The sequence below is a fragment of the Sus scrofa genome, chromosome 15, assembly GCF_000003025.6.
Source record: "Sus scrofa isolate TJ Tabasco breed Duroc chromosome 15, Sscrofa11.1, whole genome shotgun sequence".
NCBI lineage: Eukaryota > Metazoa > Chordata > Mammalia > Artiodactyla > Suidae > Sus > Sus scrofa.
The window spans coordinates 94,309,129-94,328,065 of NC_010457.5; the positions used below are offsets into that span (position 1 = coordinate 94,309,129).

General features: G+C 34.9%; 1 protein-coding gene across 1 annotated transcript in view; it reads left to right on the plus strand.

The window, feature by feature from the left end:
* ANKAR (ankyrin and armadillo repeat containing) overlaps window positions 1-18,937 on the plus strand; it is a 59,581-nt gene that overhangs the window by 32,225 nt on the left and 8,419 nt on the right. The window contains exons 11-18 of the mRNA XM_021075406.1: window positions 1,409-1,577; window positions 8,230-8,471; window positions 8,915-9,068; window positions 9,152-9,313; window positions 12,579-12,685; window positions 13,374-13,496; window positions 16,973-17,131; window positions 17,828-17,945. Coding sequence (XP_020931065.1) covers window positions 1,409-1,577; window positions 8,230-8,471; window positions 8,915-9,068; window positions 9,152-9,313; window positions 12,579-12,685; window positions 13,374-13,496; window positions 16,973-17,131; window positions 17,828-17,945 — 1,234 coding nt within the window. The remainder of the gene's footprint in view (window positions 1-1,408; window positions 1,578-8,229; window positions 8,472-8,914; window positions 9,069-9,151; window positions 9,314-12,578; window positions 12,686-13,373; window positions 13,497-16,972; window positions 17,132-17,827; window positions 17,946-18,937) is intronic.

An 18,937-nucleotide genomic window follows, 5' to 3' on the forward strand; every position in this document is an offset into this window, starting at 1 on the left:
TTTGGTTAAAGTTTTTCATCTGCTTTGTGGCATAAGTATTCTTCATCCATCGTAAGCTTTTCCTATTATTTTTTCTTGTTTTGGACAGATCTTATTCTAGTTTTTTTTTGTTTGTTTGTCTGGTTGGGTTTTTTTTTTTTTTTTTTTTTTTTTTGGTCTTTTTTAGGGCTGCACCCACATCATATGGAAGTTCCCAGGCTAGAAGTAAAATCAGAGCTGTAGCTGCTAGCCTCTACCACAGCTGCCACAACGTGGGATCTGAGCTGCGTCTTTGACCTATACCATAGCTCATGCCAACGCTGGTTCCTTAACCCATTGACTGAGGCCAGGGATCAAATGTGCATTCTCATGGATACTAGTCGTGTTCGTTAATGCTGAGCCACAACAGGAACTACTTGTCCTAGTTTCTTTTTAATCATTACTCACTTGGAATTAGGTGAGGTCTTTCTGGTCTAGCTATTTTGAGGAAATATATGTGGCCAGGGGCCCAGATCCATATTTAGGCTAACAGGAATATGACATATGCTACAGAGTTATATGCATGGGTCATTTCAGCTTTACTTTCTCTCAGCCAACAGAGACTGGTGCATGGTACCATAATGTAGATCCTATTTCCTTCACAATGCAAGTCTCTCTCTTCCTTTTTAACTCTCTAAAGACCCTGCCACTATCCTGCATACCCATTCTTATTATTCCACACACGCAAGTGTGTGTGTGTGTGTGTGTGTGTGTGTGTGTGTGTGTGTATTTTCCTGCCCCTTAAGGTAGGGTCACTTATTTTGGAAAACTGTGTTTTGTCAGATCTTTCTCACCCTTGTTGGCTACTCATAAATATTATGGTTCAACATTACAGATATCACCTAGCTTTATTGAAAATGACATTACATTTCTATTTCTTATCTTCCTTAATATTCTTGCATTATTTCTGTTATTAGGAAGCAATGCCATCTTTCTCCACTTAAAATTAGGAAATTATATTCACATGGAAATTATATTCACATTTTAAGATAATATTTTTTGTTGTACAAATATAATTATCAATTGCCAGTGCAATGTCTGCCAGGGCAAATATTTCCCAGTGAGCACTGTATTCAATTGACCTTATTCAGTTATTTCACTTTTAGATACTTATATGTTATAGTGAACTTGTAGCCTCAAATGATTTTGGTACAGAGGAAGCTATTTTAAAATATATTTATAAAATACTTACCTTAATATTAAAGCATAAGATATGTTCAAAGTTTTAATAACTGTCATTTAACATAACATATCAGTAGATACATTTGTTTATGGGCACTTGTTCTCTCCTAAAAAAGCAGTTATTTATAGCAAGAAAGATTATAGATGTGTTTTTAAATAGAGATTGAATATACCCTCAATTATAACTAAATTTTTTGTTTATTTTTAGAATGGAATCCCAGCTCTGATAAATCTCTTAAACTTAGACATAGAAAGTGTGCTAGTAAATGTAATGAACTGTATACGGGTATTATGCATGGGAAATGAAAACAATCAAAGAGCAGTGAGAGACCACAAAGGTATCCCATACCTCATCACATTTCTGAGTTCTGATTCAGGTGAGCTTCTATTTCTATACTATTCCATTTAAAAGTGACCAGATATTAAGTGAAGCAAATAAGGATTTGGACTTTTCCTATATGAATTAATGTCTTGGATTTATCTCAGGATAGATCTGGACATATGTAATATAACCTAATTTTTGAACACTTAAATTTAAACTCCTGGGTTTATAAAAGGAATTGACTTTAAAAGCCATAATTTTTAAAACATTTAATTAGACATGTTTGTAAATGTAATTATTGACATGAATAATGAAAATGATGTAGTTAATATGTCCACGGACTTAGGTAGGTGTCTCCTTGTATGAATAACACACACATTGGTCACTGAAAGCTATTTTTCAAGTTACAATAAGGACTTCAGATTTGCTATTAGATATTTGATATCAAAATTCAAGGTCATCAGGTCATTAGGCTGTCAAGACTCTGAAGTGCATATAAGTACCAAGAACACAAGAAGCCATGAGTTCATTTCTGCAGTTACTGCAAGTGGTCTTAGGTTCTGTAAGAATTTTCATTCAACTTGGCATAAAAAATTGGGGAAAAGCTTCTATGTTTTTCTTCTTGCTCAGTTTATCATCTGTCTTTCTATTCTAGTTCTCTAAGAATGAATACAGAATAAATATGTTGGTTAAAATGTATAACAAGAATTTTATGTCATGGCTCAGCAGTAACAATCCTGACTAATATTCATGAAGACACAGGTTCCATCCCAGTGGGTTAGAAGCACAAGGTCCCTGCTCAGTGGGTTAAGGATCCTTCATTGCCATGAGCTGTGTTGTAGGTTATAGGTGTGGCTCAGATCCCATGTTGCTGTGGCCTAGGTCAGAAGCTAGCTCTGATTCAATCCCTAGCCTGGGAACTTCCATATACCATGGGTACAGCTCTAAAAAAAAAAAAAAAAAAAGAACCAGTTAGAGCTGAAGAATACAATAATAGAAATGGAAAATATACTAGAGCAAATCAATGGTAGAGTAGATGATAGAGAAGAATGGATAAGCAAGCTGGAAGACACAGTAATGGAATCACGTGAGCTGAACAGAAAGAAGAAAAAAAGGATTTTAAAAATTAGGATAGTTTAGGGGACCTGTGGAATAACATCAGATGTACCGATATTCATATTATATGGATCCAAGAAGGGTAAGGGAGAGAAAAAGGACAGAGAAATTATTTAAATAAGTAATAAGTGAAAACTTCCCCAATCTGGGGAAGGAGACAGACATTTAGGTCCAGGAGGCACAGGGTCCCAAATAAAATGAAACTAAAGAGGTCCACACCAAGATCCACTATAACCAATGTCAAAAATTAAAGATAAAGGGAGAATCTTAAAAGTTACAAGAGAAAAGCAACTTTTTACATACAAGGGAACTCATATCAGCTGACTTCTCAGCTGAAACTTTGTAGTCCAGTGACACAATCTATTCAAAGTGCTGAAAAGAAAAAACCTATAACCAAGAATACTCTACCTGGCAAGGTTATCATTCAGAATTGAAGGACAGGAAGAGAATTTTACAGACAAACAAAAGCTAAAAGAGTTCATCATCATTAAACTAGCCCTATAAGAAATATTAAAGGGAGTTATCTAAGCAGAAAACAAAAGGTCACAACTAGAAATAAGAAAATTATGAAAGAAAAAATCTTACTGGTAAAGGCAAACATCTAATAAAGGTAGTGAATCAACCACTTATGAAGCTAGTAGTTAGCTTAAACAACGAATTTAATAAAATCATCTATTTATAATAAGTAGTTAAGGAATACATAAAATATAAAGATGTAAAATATGACGTCAAAGCATAAAACAAGAGGAAGGTTAAAAATGTAGGGATTTAAAAAATGTGTTCAAACCTAAGAGATCATGAACTTAGAACAGACACCTATACACATAGGTTATTATATATGAACCTAATGGTAACCAAAAATCCTAAAACCTATGATAGATATACAAAAAGTAACAAGTAAGGAATCCAAACATAACACTAAAGATGGTAATCAGATCACAATGGAAGAGAGCAAGAGAAGAAAGGAATAGAGAAGAACTACAAAAACAACTAGAAAACAATGAACAAAATGGCAATAAATACAGGCCTGTTGATAATTACTTTAAATGCAAATGGACTAAATGCTCATATCAAAAAACATAAAGAGGCCAAATGGATAAAAAAAACAAGACCCATAAATATACTGTGTACCAAGAGACTCATTTTAGATCTGAAAACACACATAGACTAAAAGTGAGGGGATGCAAAAAGATATTTCATGCTAATGGAAACAAAAAGAAAGCTGGAGTAGCAATATTTACATCAGACAAATAGACTAAAACAAAGACTGTAACAAGAGACAAAGAGGGCATCATATATTGATAAATAATCAAACAAGATGTAACACTTACAAATACATATATATGCTCCCAACATAGGGGTGCTAAAACACATAAAGCAAATATTAACAAACATAAAGGGAGAAATTGACACTAATACACTAGTATGAGACTTTAACATCCACTTACATCAATGGGCAGATCATCAAAACAAAATCAATAAGGAAACATTGGTCTTAAATGACACATTAGACCAGCTGGACTTAACAGATATATATATCCATCCCAAACCAGCAGATTACACATTCTTTTCAAGTGCACACTGAAATTCTCTGGATATATCACACATGAGACCATAAAACTAGTCCTAAAAAATTTAAGAGGATAGAGGTTATACCAAGCATTTTTTCCAACCACAATGGTATGAAACTAGAAAAATTGAAAAAACACAAACATGTGGAGACTAAACAACATGCTACTAAAAACCAGTGGGTTAATGAAAAAAATAAAAGAGGAAATCAGAAAATATCTTAAGACAAAATAAAATTACAACCTTTCAAAATCTATGGGAAGTTTAATAATACAGGCCTACCTCAGGAAATGAGAAAATCCCAAATTAACCTTACCCCTAAAGAACTAGAAAAAGAATAACAAACAAATCAGTTAGTGGATAAAGGAAATAGTAAAAATCAGAATGGAAATAAATGAAATAGAGACTAAAAAACTTGAAAAGACTGAAAGTAATAGCTGGTTCTTTGAGAAGACAAAGACAATTGATAACCTATACCCAGACTCATCAAGAAAAAAGAGTGGCCAAATAAAATTAGAAATGAAAAAGGGGAAGTTATAACTGACACTACAGAAATATAAAGCGTCATAGAAGATTACTGCAAACAATTATACACCAACAAATTCAACAATGTAGAACAAATGGATACATTTTTTTTGAAATATACAATCTTCTAAGACTGAATCAGGGAAAAATAGAAGCAGACCAATACCAGCACTGAAAATATAGCAGTAATCAAAAAACTCCCAATAAACTAAAGTTCAGGGCCATTTATAGAAGACTTAACACCTATCTTTTTCAAACCATTCCAAAAAACTGAAGAGGAAGAAACACTTCCAAAATCATGAGGCCACCATTACCCAGATGCCAAAATCAAAGAAATATTAAAAAAAAAGAAAGAGAAAGAAAGAAAGGGAATTATAGGCCTATATTCCTGATGAACATGTACACAAAAATTCTCAACAAAATATTAGCAAACTAAATTCAACAATACATTAAAAGGATCATACACCATGTTCAAGTGGCATTTATTCCAGGGATGGTTCAATGTTCATAAATTAATATGATATACCACATTAGTAACAGATAAAAATTCTATGATCATCTCAATAGATGTAGAAAAAACTTCTGACAAAATTCATCCATTTAAAATAAAAACTCTCAACAAAGTAGGTATAGAGGGAACATATCTCAACATAATAAAAGCCATATAGAACAAATCCACAGTTAATACCGTACTCAACAGTGAAAAACTAAAAGCATTTCCTCTACAATCAGGAGTAAGACAAGGGTGCCCACTCTCACCACTTTTATTCAACCTAGTATCGAGTCTTTTGCATTTCTGTAAACTAACAGTTATCAGAAAGAGAAATCCCATTTATAATTCCATCAAAAAGAATAAAATACAGAATATAGAAATATAGAAATAAATTTAACCCAAGGAGGTGAAAGACCTGTACTCTTAAAAACTGTTAAGACACTGATGAAAGGAATTAAAGATGACACAAATAAGTGGAAGTACTTTCATGCTCATGGATTAGAAGAATTATTATTGTTAAAATGTCCATGCTACCCAGGGCAATCTAAGGATTCAGTGACATCTCTAATAAAATGCCAATGGCCTTCTTCATAGAACTAGAACATTTGTTTGAACATTTGATCCTAAAATTTTCATGGAACTGTGACAGACACAAATACCCAAAGCAATACTGAGAACAAAGAACAGAGCTGGAGGTATCATACTCCAGCTTTATAGATTTCAAACTATATTACAAAGTTATAATAATCAAAATGGCCTTGTGCCAACACAAAAAAGAGACACATAGATCAGTGGACAAAATAGAGAACCCAGAAATAAACCCATGCTTATATGGCCAATTAATCTATGACAAAGGATATAAGAATATACAATGGGGAAAAAGTAGCCTCTTCACTAAATGGTGTTGGCTAAACTTAACAGCTACATACAAAAGAATCAAACTGGACACTCTCTTATAGCATAAATAAAAAATAAACTCAAAAATAGATTAAAGATATAAATGTTAAGGCCTGAAATCATAAAACTCCTAGAAGAAAACAGCCAGTAGCCTCTTTGACATTGATTTTGGAAATATTTTTTTTGAATCTGTCTTCTCAAGCAAGAGAGAAGCAATAATAAACAAATGGGACTAAATCAAACTAAAAAGCTTTGCACAGCAAAGGTAACCATGAACAAAACAAAAAAATAACCCACTGATTGGGAGAAAATATTCATAAACAATATATCTGATAAGAGCTTAATATCTAAAATGTATGAAGAACTTAAATGATTCAAAATAAAAAACCCTAACAATTTAATTTAAAAACAGAGGAACTTAATAGACATTTTCCCAAAGAAGACATATGAATGGCCAAGAGAAATATGGAAAGATGCTCAACATTACTTATCATCAGGGAAATGCAAATCAAAACCACAAAGATAGCAAATAGCAAGTGCTGGCAAGGATTCCAACAAGGGTTAGAGAAAAGATAACCCTTGTGCACTGTTGGTAGGAATGTAAGTTGGTATGGCCAATATGGATAACAGTGTAGAGGTTTCTAAAAAAAAAAAAGAACTACCAAATGATCCAGCAATTCCATTTCTAGTTATTTACCATCACTAGAAAACATAAACACTAATTCAAAAAAATAAATGCAACCCTATATTTATTGAAACATTACTTACAATAGCTAAGATATTGAAGCAACCTAACTGCTCATAGATAAATGAATGAAGATGTGGCATGTATACATGACAGAATATTATACAACCATAAAAAAAGAATGAAATCTTGCCATTTGAAACAATATATGGATAGATCTAGAGGGAATCATGCTAAGTGACATAAATCAAAGACAAATACCATATTCACTCACATGTGAAATCTAAAAATCAAAACAAATGAACAAGCAAAACAGGCAGATACAGAGAACAAACTGGTAGTTGCCAGAGATGAGGGAGATGGGGGTTGTGCGAAATAGGTGGGTTAAGAGGTACAAACTTCCAGTTATAAAATAAGTCATGAGGATGTAATATACAGCATAAGGAATAAGATCAATAACACTGAAATAACTTTGCATGGGGACAGATGGTTACTATACTTTTAAGGTGATCACTTCAAACTATATTTAAGTATCAAATCAGTATGTTATACACTTGAAACTAACATAATATTGTATGTCAACTATACTTCAATTGAGAAAAAGAAAAAAATGGAGTTCCCATTGTGGCGCAGTGGAAATGAATCTGACTAGTATCCACAAGGATGCGGGTTTGATCTCTGGCCTCGCTCCGTAGGTTAAGGAGCTGGCTTGCTGTGAGCTGCAGTGTAGGTTGCAGATGAGGCTCAGATCTGGTGTTGCTATGGCTGTGGTGCAGGCCAGCAGCTGCAGCTCGGATTCGACCCCTAGTCTGGGAACTTCCATATGCCATGAGTATGGCCCTAAAAAAGCAAAAAGCAAAAAGCAAAAAGATAAAAGAAGACCAACTGAAAATCAATGTATAATGTATTTAGTTATTCCAATAATTCCTAGGACACTATCCTCATGGAAAACTATATAAACAGGAAGGAAATACCTATGTGCCAAGATTTCTCCTAAGCATTGTGTAAAACAGTAAAAAGCTGGAAACATATTTTTCAAAATGTTAATGTTTCAGGACATGAAATACACCCATTAATGAAATATGTAGGAGACACTGATGTTCATAAAGAATGGGAAAATGTTTACAGGTAAATTAAAATGCAGGATATTGTGTTTATAGTACAACTATGTTAAATACGTAACACTGTTTAAAGTTATCTATCTTATATAATACGCATTACAAATATTTATAAAAATAGTGAATGAAATCAAATGAAATGTTCACATTTGGGTGGTGAAAATCTGGCCAGTTTTTCTTTTTTCTAGTTTTATTTTTTATAAGCTATAAATCTTGTTTTAAAATATGGGAAACTACTGATATGCTTCATTTTTATATTCCCACTTTTTGAGAGATTTATTTAACCAGTTCATTTCATTTGAAGATGTGTTGAAAGCTGTATCTTCTGTTACAATTGCTGAGGTTGCACGTGACAATAAGGAAGTTCAGGATGCTATGGCCATGGAAGGAGCCATTCCTCCTCTGGTAGCTCTTTTTAAAGGAAAACAACTTAGTGTCCAAGTGAAGGGTGCAGTAGCTGTGGAAGCACTGGCAAGTTCCAATCCTGCTATACAGAGAGCATTTCTGGAAAAATCATTAAGTAAATATCTTCTGAAACTCCTCAAGGTAGGAATTTTATGATTACTTGTCATTTTTTCTTGGACAAAGTATTCAATATTGAATTTAGTTAAGTTGGGAGTTCCCGTTGTGGCTCAGCAGGTTAAGAACCTGACTAGTATCCATGAGGATACAGGTTTGATCCCTGGCCTGGCTCAGTGGATTAAGGATTTGGCCTTGCTACAAGCTGCAGCGTAGGCTGCAGATGCAGCTGGGATCCGGGATTGCTTGGCTGTGATATAGGCCAGTGGCTCTGGCTCAGATTCAACCTCTAGCCTGGGAACTTCCATATGCCACAGGTGCAGCCCTAAAAAAAAAAAAAGAAAAAAAAAAGAATTTAGTTAAGTGAAAAGAAAACTAAAAAAATTCTGGAATAAACATTTTATTAAACATACCTTCCTATGGTATTCAATAAATCCTCACTGAATGAATGAAATATTTTTTTAAAATAGGCATTTCAAATAGATATCAAGGAACAAGGAGCTGTAGCACTTTGGGCCCTGGCAGGACAAACACTAAAACAACAAAAGTATATGGCAGAACAGATTGGATACAACTTTATAATAAACATGCTTTTGTCACCATCAGCTAAAATGCAGTATGTTGGTAAGTTATTTTTATGCATAAATCTTCACAATATAGAATAGGACATTGGAGTGTGAGATGTGTTTCTTGCTTTTCTTTGCTAGGAGGTGAAGCAGTCATAGCTCTAAGTAAGGACAGCAGGATACATCAGAATCAAATATGTGAAGGGAATGGAATTGCACCACTGGTTCGCTTACTAAGGATTAGTAAAATAGCGGAAGGCACACTTCTGAGTGTCATCAGAGCAGTGGGATCCATCTGTATTGGTTTGTAAATTTATTCTCAATTTTTAAAATAACAGTAACACACTTCTCGTTCTCTCTGTCCCTACTGTTAAGAGCCCTTAACCATATTTAATCTGTTACTATAATGTTTTAATTTCTCCAAGACCTTAATGAGTAAAAATGGTGTAATTAAGAATATCAGTCTTGCTCTTGAATTCTACTTAGAATGGGAAATGAGGATCATAAGCTATGGCTATTTTGACTTAAAGGTATCTTCTTTATATTTATTTATTTATTTAGACTTACAGGAATTTCCTTTTATTTATTTATTTATTTTTGATCTTTTTGCCTTTTCTAGGGCCGCTCCCGCGGCATATGGAGGTTCCCAGGCTAGGGGCCGAATCGGGGCTGTAGCCACCAGCCTACACCAGAGCCACAGCAACTCGGGATCCAAGCTGTGTCTGGGACCCACATGGCAACACTCACGGCAACGCTGGATCCCTAACCCACTGAACAAGGGTCAAATCTGCAACCTCATGGTTCCTAGTCGGATTTGTTAACCACTGAGCCACGACAGGAACTCCAGAATCTCCTTTTTTAAATTTGAGAAAAAAAAATTTTTTTTTCTTTCTTCTTCTTTTTTTTCTTTTTAGGGCTGCACCTGTGGAATATGGAAGTTCCCAGGCTAGAGGTCGAATTGGAACTGCAGCTGCCAGCCTATACCACAGCCACAGCAACACCAGATCCAAGCTACATCTGTGATCTATGCCATAGCTTGTGGCAATCTGGATCTTTAACCCATGGAGCAAGACCAGGGATCAAACCTGTATCCTCATGGATCCTAGTCAGATTCTTAACCCATGAGTCACTACGGGAACTCCAAGAGAAAAATATCTCTTATTTTGAATCTTAACAACTCTATGTTTTTGAAGATATAGGAGAATTTCTATGCCAAGACACCTTTTTCAATTCCAGTCTCTTTCCATAATGATTCTTTGTTAATATAGTGGCCTCTAGGTCTAGTTGTTCCCTTTTTTTTTTTTTTTTTTTTTGCAAAGGAATTAACATTTTGGGATATCTGAAAAATGTGGAATTGTTAGTGATTGAACTACCAAAAATTAAAAAATCTGGTTCTTTGCTGACCTGAGTGAATGTATGGGGCTGACTGTAGACTGCCTCTTTTAGACGAAAGGAAAAAAACAGACGAAAGGAAAAAAAAACAAACTTCATTTCTAGTCCACTGTATTTCCATTAAAAAAAATTCTAGCTGGATAAAGAAAGTAGGAATTGGTTCCAAGAATTTTCTTCCCTCCTTTCTTAGAAAAGCTACTTTGCCAAAATTCAGTAACTGCTTCAAGGCAATCAAGTCAGATAAGATAATGTTTTGTTGTTGTTTTAGGCAGAGTCTATGGTATAAGTTATAGTTATTTCTAAAATTCTAGTAAATGACAATGCAAATTCAAAGTGACTGATATACATGTGTGTGTATTCAATTTCTTCTCTTAGTTCAATTCAAAGCTGTCCACATTTTCCATAGGCCATAGGTTCTCTTGTAGAAGAGCAGAAAAAAATTTTGCTTTCAAACTCACCAGCTTAGACTGTTTACACACACACACACCCCTCCTGTTTCTTCCTCATATTCATGTTTTCTTCTATACTCTTAAACATACGGAGCATATTTAAAATAGCTGTTTTAACATTTTGGAACCAGTTCCAGCATGTCTGTCATTTCTGAGTCTATATTGGTTGATTTTTTTCTTGACTATGAATGTGGGGTTTCTTAAAGCTCTATTGAAATGCAATCCACATATGAGAAGATATTTAAATAAAATATGCAATAGATTAATTATATTAAAGTGTACAGTTCGATAAGTTTTGACATATGTATTCAGCTTTGACACCATCAGCACAAATAAGTGAACATAATCGTCATCTCCAAATGTCTGTGTCCCTTTGTATTCTTCCTCTTCGCACTCCATCCCTAGAAAACCACCAATCTGTATTCTATCACAATAGATTAGTTTGCATTTTCTAGAATTTTATGTGGATTGAATTACATACTTTTTTCTTGCTTCTTTCACTCAGTATAATTATTTTGATATTCATCCATATTACTGTATCAAATATCAATAAGATACTTCTCTTTCAGTGCTTAGTATTCTTCTGTATAGCGTGATGGTTAATTTTATGCCTTATGATATACATACATAACACATACATATATATATATATATCCTGCTGTTTCTCTTTCTCTGGAAAACCCTAATGTTATGGATATGATTTGTTTATCCATGTACCCACTGATGGAGATTGTTTCCTGTTTATTGCCATTATAAAACTTATGAACATCCATGTACAAGTTTGGTATAGACACGCTTTCATTTCTCTTGGGTAAATATCTAACAGTGTGACCTCTGCGTCATAGGGTAGGTGTGTTTAACTTTTTTGTTGTTGTTGTTAACTTTTAAAGAAACTGCCAGACTGTTTGTCAAAGTAGGGTTACCACTCTGCACTCTTACCAGCAGTGCATGATAGTTCCAATAGCTTCACATCCTCATCGACACTTAGTATGGTAATTTTACTGTAGTAGTGGGTGTATAGTAAATCTTACTGTGATTTTAAATAGCATTTTCCTAATGACTAAAAATGTAGAGCATCTTTTCATGTGTTTATTTTCCATTTGCATATCTTCTGTTCAAATATCTTGCCCATTTTGTTGCCTTGAATTGCAAGCATTCTTTATAAATTCCAGAGGTACAAGTATTTTGTTAGATGTACGTTTTGCATAAATTTTCTCCCAGTGTATGGTATGTTTACATTTTTGTAACAGGGTCTTTTGAAAAGCCAAAGTTTTAAGTTTGAAGGTTTTGTGTCCTCTTTAAGAACTCCCTGCTAAACTCAAGATCATAAAGGTTTTCTGTTTTCTTCTGTATTTTGATGTGTAATCCCTTTTGAATTAATTTTTGCAAATGGCTGAGATTCATTCCTTTCACATATGCCACCCCATGGTTTCAGTATCATTTACTGAAAAGATGATCTTTTCCTTCACTGAGTTAGCTAGGCATGTTTGTCAAAACTCAATTGATTAGCTATTTGTGGGTCTATTTCTTGACTTTTTATTCTGTATTATGAGCTATCTACACTCTGGTCAGTAGGAACACAAAACTATCCCTAGACATGTGTTAAGGTAAAATACTGTCAATATATTATGCTAGGACATCTTATCAGCCACACCTATAAAGATATGTTTGACTTTAACATTTCCAATATGGAAAAAAATATCCCACTGAGATGTGGATTCTTACAGGTGTCGCCCATACAAGCAATCCCATTAGTCAACAATATGTTGTAGATGAAAATGCCTTCCCAGTACTTATTCAGCTACTGAGAAATCACCCTTCTCCTAACATTAAGGTATAGAATAAGGTTTTTTTGTTGTTGTTGTTCTGATAAAGTAAAAACTAACATAGCTATGACGTTTTTAAAATAATTGGATCTTTATGTAAGCTCACAACTATAATAAAAATACTTAATCTTTTAAACAAAGTTTTAAGCAAAACAGCTACTGCAGGAGTTCCCGGCTTCTGAACCGGACTAGTATCCATGAGGATGTGGGTTCGATCCCTGGCCTTGCTCAGTGGGTCGGGGATCTGGCATTGCTGTGAGCTGTGGTGTAGGTCGCAGGTGCGGCTCACATCCAATGTTGCTGTGGCTGTGCTGTAGGCCGTCAGCTGTAGCTCCAGTGTGACCCCTAGCCTGGGAACTTCCATTATGCCATGGGTACAGCCCTAAAAACAACAAAACAAAAGAAAAAAAAGATACCTCTTCACATATACTGCAGGACCTGGTTGCTTCCCCCATGCCCTCATGTGGAACTTTGTGCTTGTATGGCACACAGAAGGATATTTTCTCAGCTGTTAAAAATTATAAGGGATATTTCTCCAGAAAAGTTAGAAATGCCACTCTCTAGTCAGACAAATTGAATTAATGGATTTTATGGCATCTCTGAATTGGTATATCCCATATAAAGATTTGTATAATGAAATATTATTTGATAAACCACGAGTGAAAAAACATTAATTTCTGAAAATCACATATTTAGGTTGAAGTGGCATTTTCCCTGGCATGCATTGTCCTAAGGAATGATCTGTTACAGAATGAATTACAAGGAAATGAAGGATTTAATTATGCTGATGTCCTTTATCTTCTTCACTCACAAGATAAGGTAATAACTTTATAGAATATTGGAGTTCATTTAAGAGAAAATTATTTTTAGATCACATCCTCAAAATTTCATCAAGTCTTTTTCATGGCAATATTTAAATGTGTTGTTTAAGAAGTGTAAAATCTCTTTGGTAGGTTGTTAGTTTCTAATGATGGAATAATGTTATTTGGTATTTTTCATAATTGTCATATTTCATCTTTGACTCATCTTTGATGAGTCTAGGCCAATTATTTTGAAATGTAGCCATTTCAATGTTTGATAAAGAGCCAAAAAACCAAATCTCTCCTGTCCTAGATGCATCAAATCTTTAATGTAGTTTTATAACCTTTCAACCCCCAGCCATTCACTTCTTAACCCCATATTCTAGAGTGGTGCTTCTGGAACTATTTGTAATGAAGTACCAGCTTTTTTTCCAGAAATTTGTTATGGGGAGATAACTTTTAAGCAACCAAACTTTAAATTTTGAAATGATTTTAGACTTTCCATAAATTCATAAAAATAGTAGAGTGTTCTGGCATATCCTTCATGTCAACCAGGAAATTAACAATACTATGAGCTAGTCTGCAAACTTCATTTACATTTTGCCAGTTTCTCACCAATGTCCTTTTCCTATTCCAGAATCCAATCCAGGATCCCACGTCTCTTTGGTCTCCTTTAATCTATGACACTCAGTCCTTTGTCTTTCATGATTTTCTGTCTTTCACGATTGTTATATTTTTGATGAATCCAGGCCAGTTATTTTGTAGAATGTCCCTCAATTTGAGTTATCTGATGTTTCTCATGGTTAAATAGAGGTTATGCCTTTTGGCAACAACACCACAGTTTTCTTCACTCACTTTACCAGTGCATCATTTCAGGAAGTACACGATGCGATATGTCTTATAATTGGCAATGTGAACTTTGTACTTGACTAAAGTGGTGTCTGCCGTATTTCTCTACTATAAAGTTACTGTACCCTTTGTAATTAAGTATTTTGAGATGAGACCCCATTGAGACTATGGAAATATTGTCTTCTGCATCCTACTTTTGCTCACCAATTTTAGCATCCACTGATGCAATAATAATTACTGTGGTATTTGCATAATGGCAATTTAAAAATTTCCCTTCTTCTTTTGACATTTATCAATTGGTATTTAACTGTAAGGATGAGCTGTTTCTTTTAAGTGCTTATTCTCAGTTTCTGTAATCCTGTTGTCAACCAGTTTACGACTATCACTGGTTCACGGGCTATACTAACCCTAGAGAAATAGAGAAACTCCCAAATTCTTGTTATCTACAGTGCGTTTAGCAATAACGGAAGAAAACTGCCAGCTATATCTCTCTCAGTTCTGGGAGATTTTGAAGAAGAAAGGAGAGTTGTAAGGGAGAGTAATGAAGTCACTGCATTATTTTTTTTTAAATAATGAATTTTACTCTGTTGTGATATACTAAAAGATGAGGAAGTGTTGCTATAATATGGGCAATAATAGGGTGAGTAGTTCATGTCACTTTCTAAGCCACCTTTCTTCCTCCTCTACTCTATTCCTTTCACATTCTACTCTTATCCTATTCCTCAGGGCCACCCATCTTCTCCCCTTTTTTTTCTACTATCATTCCACTCTCACTCTTCTTTTCCTCCCAGATTGTTACCACCTGCTTCACTTTCTGAGCCCTATTTCTTTTCTTTCTTTCCTTTTTTTCTTTTCTTCTTTTCACCTTTTCTAGGGCCGCTCCTGTGGCATATGGAGGTTCCCAGGCTAGGAGTCCAATTGAGCTGTAGCCACCGGCCAGGGCCAGAGGCACAGCAACGTGGGATCCAAGAAGCCATGTCTGCGACCTACACTACAGCTCATATTAACGCTGGATCCTTAACCCACTGAGCAAGGCCAGGGATCCAACTTGGAACCTCGTGGTTCCTAGTCAGATTCGTTAACCACTGAGTCATGACAGGAACTCCTGGACTATATTTTTTTTTTATCAATACCTTTCTTCTTGCCTGTGACCATTTGACTATTTTGTATGTGCATAATTTTTGGTATGGAAATTTTCAAACAGAAATAGAATGACAAAGTAATGAACTCAAATATTCCCATGACCTAGCTTTAGCAATTATCAACTAATGACTAATCTCATTTCTTTTATATACTTCCTCACCCTCCCTATACTATTTAGAAAGCAACTCTCTGGCATCATATAATTTTATCTATAGGTATTTCAGTATGTATATATGGCATTTTTATACAGTTAACAGTGGCAGAAGAAAACTCACTAAGATGAATGGTTCTATCTTACAATATTCAAAAAAATATTAAAAATAAGAATTAGTGCTTAAGATTCTGTCTTTTGGGTCGTTCTAGAGACCCACCATACTTGTTAATATATGGCAAGCAAACAGACTCTAAGAGAGAATTGGCTTTTGCTCTATTTGCCCAGTCCCAGAATGTTAAAATGTGACTTTTAAAAGGAAGTCATTTTTCTTTTATTCTCCCTTAGAATATAGTACATTAGAATTTTCCAAATGCACTTTATTTTAAGAGATGACAGAGATCATTCACAATGCAAAAAATTCAATATGTATCATACAAGGGAGGTTTTGATTTCTCAACTCTGATATATTGAAATAAAAACATATTGAAACAAAAAAGTTGAATGACGGTTAATGAAATTATGAAGTTTCCTGTTACAATTTAGGTGTTCATTTGCATAATCAGTAATCTAACATTCCCTTAAAAATTTTTTTTTTAATTTTATTTATTTATTTTTTGTCTTTTTGCCATTTCTTGGGCTGCTCCTACGGCATATGGAGGTTCCCAGGCTAGGGGTCGAATCGCAGCTATAGCCGCTGGCCTACGCCAGAGCCACAGCAGCGCAGGATCCGAGCCGCGTCTGCAACCTACACAACAGCTCACGGCAACGCCGGATCGTTAACCCACTGAGCATGGGCAGGGATCGAACCTACAACCTCATGGTTCCCAGTCAGATTCGTTAACCACTGTGCCACCACGGCAACTCCAAAAAATTTTTTTTTTTTTTTTTTTTTTTTTTTTTTAGGGCTACCCTTGTGGCATAGGGAAGTTCCCAGGCTAGGGGTTAAATTGGAGCTGCAGCTGCTGTTCTATGCATGGGATCGGAGCCACATCTGCTATCTACGCCATAGCTTGCAGCAATGCTGAATCCTTAACCCAGTGAGTGAGGCCAGGGATTGAACCAACATCCTCTCGGACACTATGTCAGGTTCTTAGCCTGCTGAGCCACAAGAACTCCTATCTTTAAAAATTACAAAAAAATTTCTCTTCTCCCTGATATCACAACCTAACTCTCTATTTTACTCATTCAATTACATTTTGGACTTATCCGTTTCCCCCAATAGTGTCATATTTTACTCTCAGAGATAAGATGCAATGTATTTTAACAGGCAAGAATTTAAAAAACTATTACCTTAAGTAACATGATAGATGAAGTAAGTTAAAGATAATGCATGTTTCTCCTATTTCTAGGATATCTGTTTAAAAGCAGGCTATGCATTAACCCTTTTTGCCTTCAATAACCGCTTTCAACAATACTTAATGTTGGAAAGTGGAAGAATAACCATATCAATTTTTGAACCTTTTCTTGAATCGACAGTTGAAACTGAGAAGGCAATGGCAGCATTTCAGGTATAAAATTGAAGATTAAACTTCAATCAATATGTCTTTTTAGTGAAAACTGGAAAATTAGAAAAATGGATCTAGAAAAATGTATAATGATTTATAAAATTCACAGTATTTTTCACAACAGCCCCTTCCACTTCATATAAACTCCATCATCTGTGAGGATTTCTTCATTTATATAGAATTTTACAAGTTACAAGGCACTCTTGACTTTATACTTCATCTGATGCTTTATAACAACACTATCAGGTTGATAGGCATATAGTATTATTTTCATCCCCCCCCTCCACCCATTTCACAAGGAGATAGTAGAGAACCATGGTAGTTAGGGTCCAAGACAAGTTTTCCAACTGCAAATCTTTAGCTGATCACCTAATTCTTCAACCATATGGACAACTAAATGTATATGGATTCATCTTGGTCTTATTCACTGTTCGTTTTCTGTCCTATAACCTTTAGTATTTTCTATGAACCCACACTTCAAGAATGCAAAAGTTGCAAAATTGTAGAAAGAATAACATGGCTCACGATGGTCACTGCAGTGATTAGATAGGGATATGTACTCTAGCTCCTCCCTGTACCACTTGTGTCTCTTCTACTGAATTGTACCACTGTACTTCTTTTACCTTCCTCATGAGTAAATGCTTAGTTACAGAAGCTGAGTAGAAAAAGTTCAATGATTCTATGCTTTTTTGTTTTCAGATTATTATATTAGCTAAAGTCATTATAGATGTGGACCACATTACTCTGACTGCAAGAGGTATTACTATTTTAGTTGATAGTCTATATTCGGATCATTCCACTACTATTGCCTTGACAGGTAAGAAATAACTAGAAGCTCATCTTATCCACATAAAACTATTTTCAAAAAGAATTTTTTTTTGTAATCTGAGCAATAATAATAAGCCTGATACTCCATCACATAGTTTGAAGAATGAACTCACATAAGTCTACATAGAACAATGAAAGTCTTCACTGCACCCCCAAATAGAAGCTGACTTCCTAATCACTTTTTTGAACCCCTAATTATTTTTTCTGGAATTTAAAATGAGAATTCAACTATGAGCCACCAACAACAAAATTTACACAGTAATTTATAATAATATGGGCAGATTTATACTGATTACCTGTCTGGTTTCTTCTTGACTAATTGTGTATATGTGGCTAACATTTATGAGTTCTCTATGTTGCTATGCACTATAGCAAAGCAAAATGGACCAAGAGAGTTCCTGACATACTTAGCGCTAATTTTGTAACTATATCTACTTCAGACCCAATTCTCCAAATGATCAATATGTTAGTTCACTTGATCTGTCATACTCAACAAACATAAAACAGTATTAAAGTGACAGCCATAGGAGTAACAACCACCAAAAAGAAAAAAAGCTTTTTTTTTTTTGGCTTTTCTAGGGCTGTACCTGCAGCATATGGAGGTTCCCAGGCCGAGGGTAGAATCGGAGCTGTAGCCACCAGCCTACACCACAGCAACGTGGAACCTGAGCTGCGTCTGCAACCTACACCACAGCTCATGGCAATGCTGGATCCCCAACCCACTGAGCGAGGCCAGGGATTGAACTCACAACCTCATGGTTCCTAGTCAGATTTGTTAACCACTGAGCCATGACGGGAACTCCTGTTTTTTAATTGAAATGGATTACTGAACACAGCAAAGGAAACTATACTTGCTGCCCCAGAATTATATTTTTATAGAGTATATTTACTTGGCATAGAAGGTAAATTCAAGCAAACAATAACTTTCTGATGAAAAGCAGCTAGGAAAAAACATGTTTAAAAGAAGTTATTAAATATATA